Source organism: Gavia stellata, chromosome 2 (genome assembly GCF_030936135.1).
Source record: "Gavia stellata isolate bGavSte3 chromosome 2, bGavSte3.hap2, whole genome shotgun sequence".
In the NCBI taxonomy this organism is placed as follows: Eukaryota; Metazoa; Chordata; class Aves; order Gaviiformes; family Gaviidae; genus Gavia; species Gavia stellata.
The window spans coordinates 16,122,487-16,141,529 of NC_082595.1; the positions used below are offsets into that span (position 1 = coordinate 16,122,487).

Here is a 19,043-nt window from a genome sequence, read left to right on the forward strand (position 1 = left end):
TTGCTGTAAGGCCTCTCTTATGGTATTGACTACCTCACTTGCGTATGAAGATATTGGGGGTGGGGGCATTTGCCTCAGAGGGTCAGGCCGTAGTTTTTTTCCCCCATGTGGTTTAGCACAGAACGTAAATAATTGTGTTGCCCTTGTGTTTGTGTGTAAACCATAAGGAGCCCCTGCCATTGCAGAGCAACCTCTGTTCTATTACTGTTCTACAGTTTTTGTCCTCCATGATGATTATTTTCAGATTAGCCAAGATATCAAGGGTATAGCAAGTCACTGGGTATTCTACCAAAGTTTCTGACAGAGAAGAGTCCAGCAGAGTGGAGCTTGTCTAGCTGAGTCTGGAGAGGGCACTCACTGCTAGGATCACTGTTCCCCCATGCCATGTGCTCCGTCTTCCAGTCTTAGAGAAATAAGCCCTTAAATGTTAGAAATCTGTACAGGTAACTATGGCAATAGCAGTGTGGATTTAAATTTTAATTTCAAAACATGTCTGTCCAGGCTACCTCTGCAGGGCAAATAACAGCATGGAGTTGAATTATTTAAAATTAATTTATACTTTATGCTAAAGATTTTTCTTATTCCCTTTTTTCATTTGGTATCTCTGCAGAAATTCTGTTGATCCATACCATATTACTGCCTTTGGTTGAACTACTGTTAGCTTATGCAAGCTGAAACCTTCTTTAAAAACACTCCTGAACATTGCTGGTAGTAAAATTTTTGCAGGGATCATTTAGGCAACAATCCAGAAAAGCCACAGTCCTGTCTTTATTTCAGGGCAGAACTTAGCTTCTCCACTTAATTTTTTACTCAGATTTTCAGTAATGAGAGAAAGCAGTTGGTTTAATAGGATATCCCTGTTCATCCAGCATTAGTTAAACACCAGAACTTTGTATCACTTCTTAGTATGAACCCGAAACTACTTTGATTTTGTGTAGCTAGTACTGCTGGGTTGTGCCTATATGCAGAATGGCAGCGTAGGTTCTTAAGCACTCAGGATTATGCTGGAAAGTTCATGGAGGAAAGAAAAGTAAATTCAAGGCACTCGCACTTATCCTTTTGCTGTTGGAAACAAACAAAAATGTAATGAAAAAGATACGGGATACACTGTGAGGAGCTGCCTGGATGAAGTCAGTGGTAGAAATTAAATGTGAACTAGCAAAACTGAGTTTGCTTTTTTTAAAGCACCTTTTGAGCTACGCAACACTGAAGGTTGGTCATTGACCTAAATCTCTGGGGCCTTCCTCTGAAGGTCCATAGCATGTAGTAGGTTCATACTGTGGTAAGAAGCGATATGGATTTGCACCCTTGTGACTGGACTGCAGAAGTTGAACGGGGAAAAAGTTTCTTGCTTTCTTTGCTCAGTAGACTTCCATCCAAGGCGAGTATCAAGCAGTAGATGTTGAAATTCTTTATAAGCATTGGGACTTGAGCAGTTGACAAGTCTCAGGAGAAACAGCGGAGAGGGCAAGACTCTTCCAGTTTCTCAACTGACTGCTTCTGCTTGTCCTGTTTCTAAATCCCTGTGTTGTGAGGAGAGAAGTTCTGTGGGCACTGTGAGTGGAGCTCTGACAACAATTTGATTTTACACAATGACTAATTTTAACCTCTTATGGTTAGCTAATAGGTGGTTGGTCTGTACTTGTCTCCTTCCTCCCCATCTTCTGTGAAGTTAATTCCTCCTTAAAACCTCTGCTCAGTTCACAGTACTGCAGGTAATCTCTGATGCAAGCAGTTCTGTCTGTTGCATAGAACAGTATTGAGTAAACAAACTTGCTCTCATTTTGCTTCTAATTCACTTGAGACATGTTGTGGCTTCATTACCTGGCATTGTCTATTCGAAACAAGCAAGCAAAAAAGACTTCAGAACAATATGTGTAACTGCCAGAGCCCATTGGTTTCCCTCTGGCTGTGCTTGCTGCAGAAACCCTGCAGAGATCTCTCTCTGCTCCCAGGGGACAAATCTTCCTGGTAGTAGCGTAGGTCACAACGTAACCCTTTACAAAGCAAAACGTAGCTCTAGCCAGGACTTCAGCACACCTAAATTCTGAGTTTGTAGAAAGGCTACTATGTTGTTGCAGTGTTTGTTTCACAGCCTTTCTTGCTGTGCTGCATGAGAGCATGCTGAGAACTGTGTGAACTGAAGGAGACTGTTGCCAGCCTGAGTGATGAAGGCTCAGGCAGGGCTGATGTAGTGTTTGGGTCCTGTCTTTGTAATGACCGAGAGGGTCTTCGGCTTGGGGTCAGGATGTGTGGCATCAGAGCTGCTGCAAGGTGAGTCAGCCCTGTGCGGAGGAGCTCCCTGTATCCATCAGACCATCTGCCAGGCCAAGCACTGGACTGCGTCCACCTGGAGGGGAGTAGCCTGGAGATAGGTAGCCATCTAAATCTGTGCAGTGATGACATAGGATTGCAAATGGTATCTAGCTGGTTTTCTAGTGAGTTAAAGCTTTAACAGTCCCACTGCCTCTTTTTCTCCTTTTCTCCCAGTCCATCCTGCAGTAATTTTTTTGTGTTGTTATTGGCCATTTTCAGCTCGGAGTAGGTTTAATTTGTGCAGCTCCAGTCTGAAATCTCTGTACAGTCAGAAGCTGGTAGTTCTGGGGTGATTCATCACCTCTTCAAATGGCATCTGACATGGATGAAATGCATGGTATTGTACAATACAGCCTCCTCTTTGGCAGCTGTGAGAGGAGGCTGTGGACTAACTTGGTTGTGGGTGTCTAAAGATGGGTGAGATGAATCCCTTGTAAATTTGTTTCTAAAAGTTTTTTTGAAAACTTTAGAAAAGAGAGCCATTGTATCAAAAGGCTGCAGTGTGAGCTTGGCCTTTTTAGACCTTGGAAAAATCCACGTGGAAGAGAAAAAGGTGATACTGTGTAAGAAGCCTTGATTGTAGTCTGTGTTTTCTTGTAACAAGTCCAACCACAAGTCACACATACAAGGAAATCAGACTTCATTAGTTCAGTGGCTCAGAGCAATCTTTATTTTTTTTTTTTAACCCATTTAAGTCATTTAAAGGTGTTTAAGATCTGTATGTAGTGTGACACTTCTGAAAAACCATAAGATCATGAGAAACTCTGCTGGATTGAGCCACCGGTCTTCAGAGCCTCCCTAAGAGCTGTAAATGCTATTGCTGAAAGCAAAACCCTAAATCCACCACATGAGGGTTTTTCCTGAACTTGATAATGCTAAACAGCCTGGAGCCTGCAGCCAGGGTTCTGGGTTCAGTCCAGCTCTTTGTGGGTTTTTAGGGTTTTTTGTTTGTTCATTTTTAGGACAAACTGCTGATCTTACGTGTTTTCCAGTTTCTCTTATGGTTGTATCTTTTAAAACTTCAATGATAAGGAGGTCAGTATTGCTTGGAAGTATATTGTTGAATATGAAGATATGAAATCTTTGTCTTGGGTTTGTAATACTGGAAGTGGTTGTTTGGAGGTTGTGGTGGTGTCCTGAAGGGAAAATGGTGGTATCGCACAGAGATAATAAACAGAAAAACTGACCTTTTAGTTGTCAGGTTTGAAGACTACCCGCTTGGTTTTAATCATGACTTTAAACTGGCCAGCTGAAGCCTTGAAATTTGAATAATCTATTTTAAACTTCCTTTGTGCTTGTGCTGCTTAATTAATTTCTTATTTTGTTGGTTTGCAGAACTATTAAAAACATGTAGGTTTGCATTCAGTAAACATAAGTCTGGTATTAAAATTGTTCATTCTAGCTAATCAGAGGATCTATCACCCACTTGTTCATACACTTAATTGGAGTATTTAATTTTGACATTTGCTTGTGTGTCATTCATTTTCTAATATGGTTTTCTACAGGATGATTAATTTCCTAGGTGAGATTTGTATTCACTGCATTTGTTTGGAAATTAGAGTAAAACGTGCAGTTAAAGATAGCTTTATTGCAAAGCTAAGTTCTGATAAATCTACGTTTTCCTCTGCTCTTCAAAGAATTGGATTAAGAAAATCTTTTCAGTTAAACAAATGAATTTCATTTGCTACAGACAGTGTTTTAACTCAGTGTTTCTGTTAAGTGTTAAAAATGGTAAATTTCTTGTTGTGTGCATTTTTTTATTTCATAGATTAAAATGGGAAAAATAAGCTTTCCTGTTTGGTTGTATTTAGTCAAAGCTTTGTTGGTTCATCAGCTTGGAAAAGCTAATCATTGAAATAAATTAGTGGAGAGAACTGAAAGCGAGAAAGAAACGTGAGGGTTTTTTCTTGTTTTTTGTCTTCCCTGCAAGAGAGCATCTCTATTTTAAGGACTCATTTCAGTGCTTCATCAAACTCTTTATTTCAGATCCTAAGCCAGTAACTTCTCCAGTTCAGTTTTTTTCCTGAATGCTACCGATCCCATAGTGCAAGGGTATATTCCATTCAAACAATGTTAATGGGCTATTGTGTGTTATAGGCTTAACTTAAGCAGTCTTACTTTTAAATAGAGTCCTGAAAACAGAATTTCCAGTTAGCTTCTCTGGGATGAGATTTTTGTCCACTTAATTTTTGATGACTGAGATGGCAATACCAAAAACTATTGAGTGTACTGGAATGCAGACTATGTGGACTGATTTCTGAGTGCCAGTAGTTTGAACAATTTCAAGTACAGATAAACTGAGTTTGGAAACATTATGTAGCTTTGCAGGGTCATCATTTATTTCAGAATCTTCTTTTGAAAGTGAATTTACACTTCTAACTTCTTTTTGCAGGAAGCATTTTTAATTCAGGTCATGTTTTACAAACCTGTTAACAGGCTATATGTGCACTTTCTGAACCTGCTCGTCATTTCAGAGAGCATAACATTTTGCAAGGTGTGTTCTTTTTCCAGACGAGTGTTTGGAATACTATTATGCCTGTTGGATGCCAAAAAAACCTCCCTGTGGTTATGCATACTCTTGTGCTTGGGATCTTTTCCACAGGCTGATTTTTAAGAGTTCTTGAAGTTCTCTAAGAAAAACTTTGCTGTAATACCTAAAGAGGGATAGTGTGGGCAGATCTTACTACATAAGGACATACCTTGTCTTGTCAACTGAGGCAGGTGTAGGAAATGGAAAAAATGCCATCAACCTTCCATTAATCCACGTCCAAATAAATAATTTTCTTTATGTCCTCTCTGGGCACTAATGGGGGGAAGTAAAAGGATGTTGTAATTGCAGGTCAAGATAAAGATGATCCATTTCTGTATTATTGTTCAGTAGCCACATGACTACAAGGAAAATATCCAGATCTGCTAGTGGTAAAAAAAGAGGGAACCCAGCTCTTCCTCCCCTCCTTCCAGCCCAACTGACACAACCACCCACCTCCCCACCCCCAAAAAAACCAAAACCAAACCCAAAACCCTGAGTTTTCATCCTGCCTGCATTGCTACTACTGATGACATGGGGGCAACGTGCTATAATGTACCCATTTAGCAGAAATGGGCAGTAGGTTGTAAGGGGTAGGGAAAATCCAAAGAGCCTGAATTCTCTCCCTATCTCTCCCCATTAGTCTCAGAGTCAATTATTATGTTGTTTAGGCACTGTTGACATCATAACATGCTTACTGTAGGCTTTTACCTGAGAGTCTGAATTTTCTCTACCCTAATGATCCTATTTAGACCAGGAGAGTTGTTACTTTAAAGTGTGCTGACTTCGCTGGGGCTCTAATTTGCTACTGTCTGGAACCTGCCACCTTGGAAGCAACAATGCTGGCTGAGGTGCTTGAATTACTTGTAGTGTTCAGGAGAGCAGCTAAGACTTCCTAAAGACAACGCCAGCGTTCCTCATAGTCTTGGGAAACTTTGGTGATTGGGCATGAAGTTGAGAAGGGAAAAGCATAGGTTTGGGTGAAAGTTATGGGAAAAATTATCTAAAAGTTTGCTTTCAGTTTTTCTGTACAAATATATTGCTCTTGGGTGGTAATGGGCTTCATGAGGATGATTGACACTTGACAGTATGCAGCTGTGTTAACCTAGATGTTGCTTTTGAGATGATACACTGGTTTGTAGTAGTCTCCTCCTATTCCTTAACTGCTGTTTCTTCTACTGGCAGCTACTCAGTGAGGTTACTTTCACAAGTATTTTCAGCTGCTGCAATGACTAAGTAGAACTGCAATGGAAGAAAAACTTTGTTTGTTTTTTCTTTTTTTTTTTTTTTAAATTTTATTTAACAAGGGTCTGTCAGGGGCAGGACACAAATTCCTTTATGTTGGAATCCTTCTCTGATGACTAAAAATGGGTGAGATTCATATCTCCGAGCACTGAGATCTACAGGGAGATGGGTTCTTTTAAACAGAGCCTAAATAATAAAAATAATTTTCTTGCCTGCCCATTAGGAAAATTGAGTCCCAGCCACAAGGCTGTATGATGCAATGTGACATTAAAAACTGAGTAACTGAGGGTAAGGCATTTTGTTGGCAAAACTAATTTTCACTTTTGCTTGACAAAAACTGCATCTTTTAAATGTTAATCCACATCAGAGAGAGGGAGAGACTTTGTTCTATACCTGGTATACACTTCAAAGTGCTAGTGTTCACAAGTCTGCCAGCTAGACAGGAAGCATGCTGTTTATTCATGTTGGCATCAGAGTAGCTGTCTGATAGGCAAAAGCCCCAGTTTGTAGATGCTGATGCCTTGACAGAAGGGCCTAGTATTAGTGTGTCTTATTTGGGTTTTCAGAATAGAAATTTAAGAGTTTGTAGTTGCTCTTATGTTGTGGCGGTGCTGACTTTGAAGCTGTTGCGTGTTGGTGAATTGCGTGCCTTGGTGCCGCTGCTTTCCAGCTTGGATATGAAAGAGTTGCCAGGCTTAGCCTTGGCATTCTTGGTGCACTTCGGCTTCCTGTGGCAGATGGGGAAGCAGGTTTCACCTCCTGCGTTCCATGAGCTCTTCTCTGCTGTTGGATAGGGTAGTTTACTTTTTTTTTCTGTTTGCATTTTAGAAGTAGCTTGTTTAGCACACTCTGCTATGCACAAGTGTAGCATGGGTGTGACTTTAGACTTCTGAGGAGAGTTAACTGCAGGCCACTATATGCAAATAACTGAACTTTGGAAAGTGGAAAAAGAAAATAACTTCTTGGTCCTTTTGTTAATGTGATTTGGTTTCTCTGTGATGGTAAAGTTTTGTTAGTCTTCCACTCCCTTTTCCACACACAATTGCAGGTGCTGGTTGCACACGTGCATAAAACCTTCTCTGCCTCCTGCGCTATGATCTAGTTCTCTAAAACTGGGGGGTCAGCAGCATAAGGAGATACAAGAATTGTTTCACATGCTTCTCTGAGGAAACAGAACAAGGAACACACAATGTTTGTGTGTTAGCATGAGACAACCACGCTATGCTCTTATTTTCACGAAAAGAAAACAAATACCAATGTGCTCTCAGATGGCCTAAGCTAGAGGTAGCTTTTCGATGGCTATGATACTGGGCTCATGCTGGGGCTGTGTTGTGTAGCGTGATATGTGTCCAGTGGTTATGGGAAGATTTCCATGTGCTGGTTCATGTTGGAGTAAGCTCTGGATGTCTTTGACCATCTTTTAAGTGACAGGGGAACAAGCCTGTTAGTCCTCACAGGCTGTGTCTGTTCTTAAAAATTTCAAGTAGAATTGGCCTGAGTGCTTGATACAAATCGGCATAGTAAAATCTGAATTACCCTCCCCTCTCTCCTTTCTGTTCCCAAAGTACACATGAAGGTGGGGTAGTCTGGTTCAGGGACTGTGACTGCAGCTAGAAGAGAATTTTCTCACTGTTGATGCTGCCTGGCAGTGATGCAGATGAGCTCACGCTGAATAAATCCCAATAATTGGTCATCAGCACCATCTCTCTGACTTCGTCTCCATCCACTTTTCGTTTCTTCTCTTCTGCTTCTGCCTGTTGTATTTAGACCAGGGAAGAAATTTAATTCTTGCAGCATGCTGTGAAAGTTTATGGATGTGGATGGTGTTGACAAAGTCCTTTAGATGTGGGGCTGTATAAGAGATTGCTGTTCTCCTCGGTGTTTGCTGTGCCCCAGAGCATCACTCCAGCAGAGGTATTTCCTTAACTGCTATCAGATATGCCATGGAATGGAGGTGGCCTCTTGTACCAGGACAATTAATACATTCTAGCAGTGGTCCCCAAAGTCAGGTGCGTTTGCCTCAGGAGGTGTGCAAGGTCATCCACTGGGGTGCAGGAGAAAAATACTGGAACTTGTATTTATATTTATTTTCTCTTTAAAAAAAGAAAAAAAAGCTTTACTGATGTACTGGATTGACAGTGGTGCCCTCATTCAGTCTGTATGTCAGGGTGTCCCATGTGCCCACAAAGTGTCTCATGGAAGAGTGGGTGTTCCACAGTGTGGAGAGGCTCACAGGGGCACCCTCACTTGTTTGTTCACTTCCAGTGTATTGCAGTTCACACATGCCTGGTTAAGTGCATTTATGTATTATATTATCTAGTTCTAACTAAATTAACCCTCATGAAATAGACAAGTAGCTTAAAGATTCCATCAAAGAAACTGCAGATTGCAGGTAATACTAATAACACGAGCACAAGTGTACAATAAGAAAACGGCGGAGCTGACGCTACTCCTAGCATGAGCTCTTCATCAGCCGCGTTACAAGGTAAAAGCAATGACGGTCTAATGAGTGATGTTTAAAGTCCAGTGATACTCAATTCAGTACTTTAAAAAAAACTCATTAAACTTAATGATAAATTTTTAGAAGCCTCTTTTGAGGTTTCTTACATGAGAGCAGAAGATGAAAAACCACATGCCATTGGGGAAACACTTGTTCTTCCTGCCACAGCAAAATGGCTGAAATAATAAACAGAAGACAATATGGCAACAAACTAAAAATGCATTCCTTTGGAAGACGCATAGAATACATTGCCAAAGACTTGAAGAAACAAGTATTAGAACAAATTATGCCACGTGGGAGGTTTGCTATACAGTTGCACGAAAGTACAAATGTTTCTAATATGTCTTAGCTTAAGGAGTTTGCTAGATTCTGGTTCAATAATGAAATACTCTAAGAACTACTTAGCAGCAAAGTGGGACCCAGAAGTGCACAAAGTGCTGTAGGATGTCATCAATGGGGTTAACTTTATAAATACGAGACTTTTACATAGAATATTTACAATACTTTGTAGTGAGATGAGGAGTAACCATGAAAATCTTTTGTACCACACCAAAGCTCACTGGTTGTCTTGTGGCAAAGTGCTTAAAAAAGTTGTCAAGCTTAAAGATGTGTTATGCCTTTTTACTTTTACAGAAAGTCAAGTGTTCTGAATTTGCTGACCTTTTTTGTGATGACAGGTGGCTGTCAGTAGCATGCTACCTAGCAGGCATTTTTTAAAAAATAAGTACATAAATATATAAAAAATACATTGTAAAGCAGTGTGTGTATATAACTATATACATACGTTGGGTGTGCATGCTCAGTAGATTTTTTTTTTTTTTTTTCCTCATGGGGTATATGATCAAAAAGTTTGGAGACCACTGTATTACAGGTTAAAGCTATGGTTCACAGATCTGCCATAAAGCTTAAGAACAGCCATCTGATAGGCAGCAGGTCTTGATATGCTTAGGAAAATGAGCATCTTTAGATTAAGGTTGCTGATTTCTGCTATGCAGTAAGATATGCAGTGTGATGCAGAGCCTACATGGCATTGATCAGGGGTAGGTGACTGAGGTTGCATCTCAGGGGAGTGCTTGCTATCTTCTGGCTTCACAGCCACTCAACCAAAAAGCTATCCTAGTTTTAACAGTCGGCTTTGGCTGTAATTACAAGTCTAACCAGATAGAGTTCTTAATTTCAAAATAATTGGAGTTGTGTTGTTAGCATTGGTTTATTGCATCTATTTGGAAGGCTGGGAGTAGGGGTCTTGAGTCCTGCTTTGATGCAACTAAGCGGCCTTGCACAGGTTATTTAAATTTGCAGGCTTCATTCCCCACTTATGGACAAAAAGGTCTTCAGATAATTTTATTCAGGGTTACTGGAATTTTCTGCCTTTCTACCTTTGAGACTTTTACATGAGAAATACACCAAGATTATAATAGATTGCTGTGAATATACTGGGCTGTTGTGTAGCAATAATCCTGTATAATAGAAAGCAATGGTGAAAGATGATTGTGCAGCTTTCTTGCAAAACAAAACTTCTCCTCCCCACCTTTCATGAGGTGCAATATGAATGAATGTGTTCAAAACCACGGGCTCCTAGGCCTTTCCTCCCCCTCTTCTATTTGTGTTGCACATAAATCCTGCTGAAAAATCATAGCTTAATTGCTGAGGAGATGAGTGTCAAGACCCATGATGTGAATTATTTAAACTGCTGTGAATAGTGACAGAAATAATGCATAGTGCTGGGTCTTGCCTATGTCAGCCTAATCCCCACTGCTGCTTTGGCTTGTTGAGGTTCAGGCTATTTTGCTTTCTAAGACACTGTAATGTAATAGGTTGATTGAGGGCTGTGCTCTTAAGTTCAATCCTTAGCCAGTGGGAAAGGCTGGTCATAATACCATCTCTAAAATGGTTTGGTCGTGCTTTTGAATTTTGTCTTTGAAAAGTGTATAGTATTCTGCTGAACTTTGATTAGTCAGCATGCATGTGTATGTGTTTGAAGAGCTAGTCTTAAAAACAGTCTTGTTTCAATGCTAATTGATTTTTTTCTTTAAAAATTTAAAAAAAAAAAGGCAAGGAAGGAGAGGCGGTGGGGTGGCTCTGTACGTCAAGGAGTGCTTTGATTGTATAGAGCTCGATGATTGTGACGACAGGGTTGAATGCTTATGGGTAAGGATGAGGGGGATGCCCAACAAGGCAGATATCCTGCTGGGGGTCTGTTATAGACCACCCAACCAGGGAGTAGAAGCCGATGAAGCGTTCTACAAGCGACTGGCAGAAGTCTCACAGTCGCAAGCCCTTGTTCTTGTGGGGGACTTCAACTTACCAGATGTCTGCTGGAAGTATAACACAGCTGAGAGGAAACAATCCCGGAGGTTCCTGGAGTGTGTGGAAGATAACTTCCTGATGCAGCTGGTAAGCAAGCCTACTAGGGGAGGTGGCCTGCTTGACCTACTGTTTACAAACAGTGAGGGTCTGGTGGGAGAAGTGAAGGTCGGAGGCCGTCTTGGGCTTAGCGACCATGAAATGATAGAATTCTCAATTTTTAGCCAAGTAAGGAGGGGGGTCAGCAAAGCTGCTACCATGGACTTCCAGAGGGCAGACTTTGGCCTGTTCAGGACACTGGTTGAAAGGGTCCCTTGGGAGATGGTCCTGAAGGGCAAAGGGGCCCAGGAAGGCTGGACCTTCTTCAAGAAGGAAATCTTGAAGGCGCAGGAGCAGGCAGTCCCCATGTGCCATAAGAAGAGCCGGCAGGGAAGATAACTGGCCTGGCTGAACAAGGAGCTTTTGCTGAGACTCGGGGAAAAAAAGAGAATTTATCACCTCTGGAAGAAGGGGCAGGCAAGTGAAGAAGAATATAAGGACCTTGTTAGGTCATGCAGGGGCCGGTCTTGTTTAATATCTTTATTGATGATCTGGATGAGGGGATAGAGTGCTCCCTCAGCAAGTTTGCAGACAACACCAAGTTGGGTGGGAGTGTTGATCTGCTCGCGAGTAGGAAGGCTCTGCAGAGGGATCGGGACAGGCTGGATCGATGGGCCCAGGCCAATTGTATGAGGTTCAACAAGGCCAAGTGCCGGGTCCTGCACTTGGGTCACAACAACCCCGTGCAACGCTACAGGACTGGGGATGAGTGGATGGAAAGCTGCCTGGCAGAAAAGGACCTGGGGGTGTTGATTGACAGCCAGCTGAAGATGAGCCAGCAGTGTGCTCAGGTGGCCAAGAAGGCCAACGGCATCCTGGCCTGTGTCAGAAATAGTGTGGCCAGCAGGAGTGGGGAGGTGATCGTGCCCCTGTACTCGGCTCTGGTGAGGCCGCACCTCGAATCCTGTGTTCAGTTTTGGGCCCCTCACTACAAGAAGGACATTGAGGTGCTGGAGCGTGTCCAGAGAAGGGCGACGAAGCTGGTGAGGGGTCTGGAGCACAAGTCTTATGAGGAGCGGCTGAGGGAACTGGGGTTGTTCAGTCTGGAGAAGAGGAGGCTGAGGGGAGACCTCATCGCTCTCTACAATTACCTGAAAGGGGGTTGCAGAGAGGTGGGTGTTGATCTCTTCTCCCAAGTGATGAGTGACAGGACTAGAGGAAATGGCCTCAATTTGCGCCAGGGGAGATTCAGACTGGATATTAGGAAAAATTTCTTTACTGAGAGAGTGGTAACACAGTGGAATAGACTGCCCAGGGAGGTGGTGGAGTCACCCTCCCTGGAGGTATTCAAGGAGCGTGTGGACGTGGCATTGTGGGACGTGGCTTGATGGGCATGGTGCTGTGTGGTGTGGGTGGTGGTGTGGGGTTTTTTTTTTGTGTAATGGTTGGACTTGATGATCTTACAGGTCTTTTCCAACCTTAGTGATTCTGTGAGTCTGTGATTTTTCTCGAGCCACACTTCTGAACTAGGCTGAAGGCCACGTGCTAGGAATGAAGTGCACCCTCCCCTTGGGGACAGCTATCCAGAATGACCTGGCGTTTGCCATAGAGTGAGAACGTGCACACAACCACTTTCCTTGCAGCAGCTGCTATGCAATACGTTCACACCCAGCTTACCTCAAGACAAATTAATTATCTTCTGTAGCTAGAGTAAAACTACTGCATGCGTTTAGCTTAGCAGCATGCTGGCTTCTGGCCAGGATGACCTGTCTGTGTGGCACAGGAGCATAGGTGCTGTAACCTTGCTCTACAGATGGGCTGATGCTGTTGGCAGGGCTGTAAGTTCCACCCTAAGCTCTCTTTTGCTTCAAGATGCCATAGCTGTGTTCAACATGAGTGTAGCACCAGGACACAACACAAGAGGTAGGCTTCATGCTCTGTGTGCTGTTGTTTTTTGATTCTTTCCTTAGATTGCCAGGTAGCTCTGATGCTCCTGAGCTATGGGATTTTAGCAGCTGCAGGCTAACACTGTTGGCTAACACAGTAGTGTGCTGCTGACCCTGAATTCTTGCACCTATGAACCCACCATTCCCCAGTAGTGTAAATTCATCCAAATACAGGAGGCCAGAAGTCTGTGTAAAAAGGAAAATTAAAAGAACCTCTGCGTGGATTCGTATATTTCTCCTACTCGGGAGGAGGAATGCTTCTAGTTGGTGAACTAGTTTATGAACTGGAGGAAAAGAAGAAAGCCACCTTAGCCTCGTCTTCTCCCTAGCGGTTGTGCAGCCTCCATCTATGTGCTGAGGCTTTCAAGACCAGGCTGGGTAATGCCCTGAGCTGGCCCTGCTTTGAGCAGAAAGTTGGACCATGGACCTCCTGGGATCCCTTCCAGCATGGATTTTAGTCTCATTTATGTTGCTGAGAATCTGATACTGCATGTCCATGTGCACATGTATGTTCCAGTTCTGGTAATAACATCATCTCGGAGCATTGGAGCTACATGATACATTGTCTTACCTTGGCAAGGACTGAGTGAGATGAAAGTGGAAATAAGCCTTCGTAAAATCTTGCCTTTCAGGTTTCCATAAATGAGAGCAGTGCATTTCGACTCTAGGAGGAAATCAGTTCAGTGACACCTCTTACAAACCTTACGGGTTTGGTCTTTTTCCCAACATAAATGCAGATTAGCGTTAGAAGGGGAGAAGAAGGGGCAAAGATTACAGAGAGATCAAGAGCCAGAGATGAATCTTTGGGAGAACTAGAGGACGTGAATGGAAGCCTTATCTTTATGCAGGAAAGAAAATCAGTGTTTCTATACATAGAAAATTATTGCCTCTGAAGTGGGTGGAAAGAGTTTGTTCTTCTAAAAAGGGTAGTCTGGAAGCATGTCTCTCTTTAAATCTTGAGCTTGGGCCATACTGTATTAGAAATCTGTATCTTCACTGTATAAAATGTTCTTATGGTTATATATATGTATATATTTAAATTTGGGCACCTGGTTCATATGAGAAAAATCTTAGCATGGGTAAGTTATAAGCTGGTATTATCATACCATAACTGGTTGTGAAAAATACCCACATCCCTTTACCTTAACTAGCTACCAAGAAAGCGTATACCTTTATGCTTTACTCAGAAGCTAATTCTGTCTTAGCAAAAGCTACACTTCCCTTGCTAAATCCGGTGTGGAAGTAGCATGTACTTTCGTGGCTTTCTGACACTTTTTGGGAACCAAGCTGAATTTAAAATGTATGTTGTCCTGCAAAGTTTTTTCTGTGCTGATAACTGGGGGATGGAGAAGAGTTAGTGGAGTTTGTGTTCTCAGGACTGGAGGGCTTGTAAGCAGTCTTGTCCAACTGCACCTTGAGCAAATCTGTCATTGTTGGGGCTTTGCACTGTGAGAACTGAATTGGTGGCTGCAAGAGTGGGGAACTTTTGTTATTCTTCTGTTTTTTCACTTTGTCTACTGGATTTGCAGTCTGCTTGCTCTAATTTTTCTTTTCATTGCATTTCTGTGGTAGGGAAGAATAGCCCTGTTCGGATTCTGTAGAAGATTTTATACTCTGGTGACATCAGGTCAGTGCATATGGTATTAGCAGAAAGAACCATGACTAATGTCACGTCGTGTGGGTCATTTTTCTTTCTTGCCCTTTACAAGTAGAAAAATGTGTGCAATGTAGCATAGTATTTTAATACTCTGTATATTGCTCTGCACTTACTGTGGCAAGAAACCTTTTTGGAGATGTATGTTCCCCTGTCTCTGATCAGCCCCAGCTCTGGTTTTTTGACCTCATGGATGGGCATGTTTGTTGTCAGTACTTGGTGCTGGCAAAGGCTGCTTGCTTTCCTCCCCACGTCAGAGCTTAGAGATAGTAACTCCTTGCAGTGGGCTGTAGCATGTATGCAAATGGCTTTTTATCAGCCTGTTCTCTCTGTGTAACATCTCCCACGATAACCACCCCCATACAGACTGTGCTAGGATGGCTCTTGCAGTTTGATTAAGTGCTGCATGCGTATGAATGTCAGTGGATTGTACTGGATTTCTTTCAGGGCCCTCAGCCCCACTTTGCACTTAAGGGGATGGTGACTCTGAAATGCAACATTTCTTAAAATTTATTTCCAGTTAAGGGGAATGACTAGAAATTCAGAGGTAGATAAAACTGAGACAGATCTAAGAACAATATTTGTATGCTGATTGTTCTAGCTTCAATACCGGATGGTTTCTCTTTCTGTATAGAGAGTTAACATCCTCCTTTCCCCTTCATTACATAGCAACAGGGTTAGGAAATGGAAGCTTTGAAATAATAGGAAAACAACCCATGATATAAAGCCAGAGACTTCATAGATGGACTAGAAGACAAAATCTGTTATATGTTGGATGCTCTACAAGGTGTATATCAGTAGAAAAGAGAGAACACAGAATGGGCATTAGTTAAAAGCAGCAAAATGATCATCGTCCCTGTCCCCCACACACTGTTAGTTTGAAGTAAATCCACTCCCCTGCTCTACTCTGGTCAGGATTTTCAAAGGTGAAAGGTACTAACTAAGGTTCCTCCAAGATATAGGTCCTTGAGGGAACGTGCTGTGCACTTCTGAGTAGGGAGAGGACAGAAAGAGTGGGGAGCCACCTCCTGAGCTTGCATCAGTGGGGCATCTTTTCTTCTCAACCCACTGAACTAACTGCTTGTGTCTGGCTCAAATGTAAGACATGAGACAGGGAAACTCCTAGCAGAGTAACCAAGGGGGCAAAACAGAAACCTTGAACATGAGAAGTAAACAAGGCTAAGACTGCCTAGGAACCTCAGGCTCCTCCAGCATGAGCCTCATACTGCATCATTCATCATGGGGAAACCTGGCTCCCCATTGCCACCTCACAGTGGTTTGTTGTCAGACTCCTGAAATGAGCTGTGCTGAGGTGCTGTGCCTCCCAGGATTGCGGGGACCCAGGAAAGCATGGCTCCTGGTACGTGCAGTGGCTCCTCACGTGGAGCAGGATCCTTTTGCCGTATGCTGCAGCAGTCTGGACAACCTCTCCAAGGAAGCAATTTAGACAGCTGAACTCTTTCTTTTCTTTCGTCAACGTCTGTGGATCTGTGTCAGGAACATGAGGATTTTGTGTTACATTTTACACATTTTTCACTGGTATTAGGTAGTGTTGTTATATATAAAATTTATTGGGAAGCATGTGCTGAACTTTTTGCAACCTGTGTTGGACTACTGGGCATCAGTGCAGTTGTTTGGTATAGAAGACCTGAGTTTCCAAGCAGTGGTGTATTGTAGAGATCCAGTGTGGCATAAGAACCTACGCTGATCGGAGTAAAATCGGTATGTGGATGTGTAGCCTCTCCAAATAGATTTAGAGATAGAGGGGTGTCATAGTGCAATGCCAGACAAGGATCTGATAAAATATTTTCATCTAGGGACAATAGCTGTGGGTCTTCAATTAATATGCTCTTTGTTTGTAAGTGGGGTTGGATGATGATACAAGAAAGAGTTTTAGAAGTACAAAGCCCAGGGTTTTTTCCTTTCTTTGGAAAAGAGGGTGATCTTGTGGTTAAGAGTCTCTTGTGCCTTGCCAAGAGCTTGCTGTGTGTCCATGTGCAGTTTGCATGTGCTTAGATTTTCCAAGAGAGGCCTCAAATTTTCTGACTTTGTTTTGGTGTCATTTTCCAGTTGTGGGATTTTTTTTTTCCCCTCAAAACTGCTGCTTACTGAAAGCTTCCCTTGGAATAGTGGATGCTTAGAAATTCTCAAATCCAGTGCCAGGGTGTTTCTGAAACAGCACTTGGCGTTGAAGGACCCAAAATCCATAGCCGTCTTTGGAAATATAGGCCTTAATTTCTCTGCTTGTTCATCCCTACCAGAGGGATTGTATGTCCTTTCTTCATAAAGTGTTTGAAAGGCACTGTAGAAGCGTGCAGTGGCACTGTGTATTAGGGCAGCATGACAAAAATGCCTTGCATGTGTAGGAATTATATTTTCCTGGGGGTCTTTTCCTGAAGTCACTAAAACAAAGGGGAAACCCACCTATGGAAAAACTTTCCTGTCAGCGAGTAAATGAAGGAATGACATGGCCGTACTGCTCTTGGTTGGTTCCAGTTAAAGAAGGTGTTATCATTTTGCAGGTCTGTCACTGGAGCGCTCAACCAACTCAATTGCCTCACGTGCTCGACTGTGTGAAAGGGAGGAGGAAGTCATGGCTTGTTTTGAGACAGCATGTGTCATTGCCCAGGTGTACTTGCAGGAGCTTGAAAAGGTAAGGAGAAATGTGCTCAGGGTGTTACCTGGTGGCTTGGGTGGAATTTCCACGGTTTTGACAGCAAAAATAATGGGGAGTTGCGAAGTGATTATAGACAGTAAGGACTTTGAGAACAAGTTGGAAGGAGTGAGGTGTCACAGTATAAGCAGTTGTAAAATAGTAGTTTATCTGTTATCTGTCTGTTTCCTCTGAGAATGAGGTCTGGAAACCAGTTTTGCCTGTGGTAAAGCACTGAATACTTCAGATATGTTCAAGTTGTATCTCAAGTTTAGCTGTTACTAAAGAGGGACTACAGACTTTGCGTAGTAAGCGCCAGCATGAAGGAACCCAAGACATCTTACATATCTGCCGTGTAAATGATACGCAGTAGTGGATACTGAGATCCCTAATGAGCTGAAAGTAACCTTTTTGGTCAGCCATAGTCGTTTAACTGCCAGTGCTTCACCTTCTCCAAGTGAAACTGGAGGAACCTAGATCATTAGTAGCAAGTAACTGCACAGTCAGTGCTTGGCTAGGATGCCGAGTAAGATGAGTACTGTGAGCCCTCCACCAAGCTGTAATACATACCACTGATTTGCTGGGCACATGCTTAGCGGTCTCTATCTCTGTAACTTTGCCTAGCTGATTTTAAAAGGGCACACAATGCGCTTCCACACCCTTTCTTTGCCACACATTATGTTTGACACCAGCAGGACTGATGGCAATGCATGTTACCTGTTCTTCTGTAACTTAACAGCCTTTGACCTTCTGACCAGGTGTTTCTGCTCTTAGCTGCAAAGGTGTGTTTCTGTTCCAGGTTTTGTTTTTAATTGCATTAAAACAAGAAAAAATGAGCTTAGTGCATATATAAAAATTCATTAAGAAAGCCAGTTAACAAGTTGTGTGGTCTGTTTCTTTGTAGTGGAAAGCTGAATGGCTTTTTTATTTAAAACTGAGTACTGTCCTTCCCTTGTGGAAGGAGGCGTTCCTGCCAGGACTGGGCACTATCCATGTTTTTACTGACAGCTTATGTCTTTGAAGAAGGAAAAGAGTTTCAGCTGTAAGTCATTCATCTTCTGGACACAGAGACAAGGATACAGGATTGCTGATAGATGTACTACAAGTCCATAGGCCTTGTCCAGTCCTGGATGTAAAGCCCTGCTTTGGAGAGTCCACAAAGGGCAACTTCAGCATGAAAGCTGTTACCAGTAAGGAAGAAAAAGCAAGAAGGGTTTGATGGGAGAAACAGGGGAAAGGCTAAGATTCTTCCATCAGGACTCCTGATAGCTTACTAACTCTTAACACATATTTATGTTACATTAAGCTAGATGTACCTACTCAAACATTGCATTAATATTTCTGTGCAAGATGCTGGATCTATGCAGTTGGAGTAGTACTTCTGAAGCCTTTGTTATTAATGTGTAGCTTTCTACTTACTTTATTAAAGGTTGGGAAGTAATAAGGGATGGTGTTTCAAAACTCATATTGCATGCAGAATATTTCATGGAAGTCACTATATAGTTTATTTTAAAGTTGACTTTGACAGGTTTTTGAATGGCTAAGGAAGGTAAGTTTTCAAGTAGTCTGAGGAGGAAATCTCACGGCAGAAGCTAACATTTTATTGTTAGAGATGTCTCTAGCCAGTTCCTCATGCGCCAATTCAAACAGGTATTTGTAATCCCAGATATTTCTTTCCTCCCCTTACAGACCTTAAACAACACACATTCAAGGAGTATGAAGGGCAGCAACGTGACTTACTCTGAGTTTGAACTTTCTTACTTCCTGGAAGCAGCTCTACAGAGTGCCTACGTGACTCATTTAAAGAAGGGGTAGGTGGATGCAGATGTTAATAAAGATAGGTAATGTTGCATGTT

At 42.4% G+C, this 19,043-nt stretch overlaps 1 protein-coding gene across 1 annotated transcript in view; it reads left to right on the plus strand.

The window, feature by feature from the left end:
- TTC7A (tetratricopeptide repeat domain 7A) overlaps window positions 1–19,043 on the plus strand; it is a 176,922-nt gene that overhangs the window by 5,742 nt on the left and 152,137 nt on the right. Inside the window, exons 4-5 of the mRNA XM_059827702.1 lie at window positions 17,057–17,187; window positions 18,877–18,998. Coding sequence (XP_059683685.1) covers window positions 17,057–17,187; window positions 18,877–18,998 — 253 coding nt within the window. The remainder of the gene's footprint in view (window positions 1–17,056; window positions 17,188–18,876; window positions 18,999–19,043) is intronic.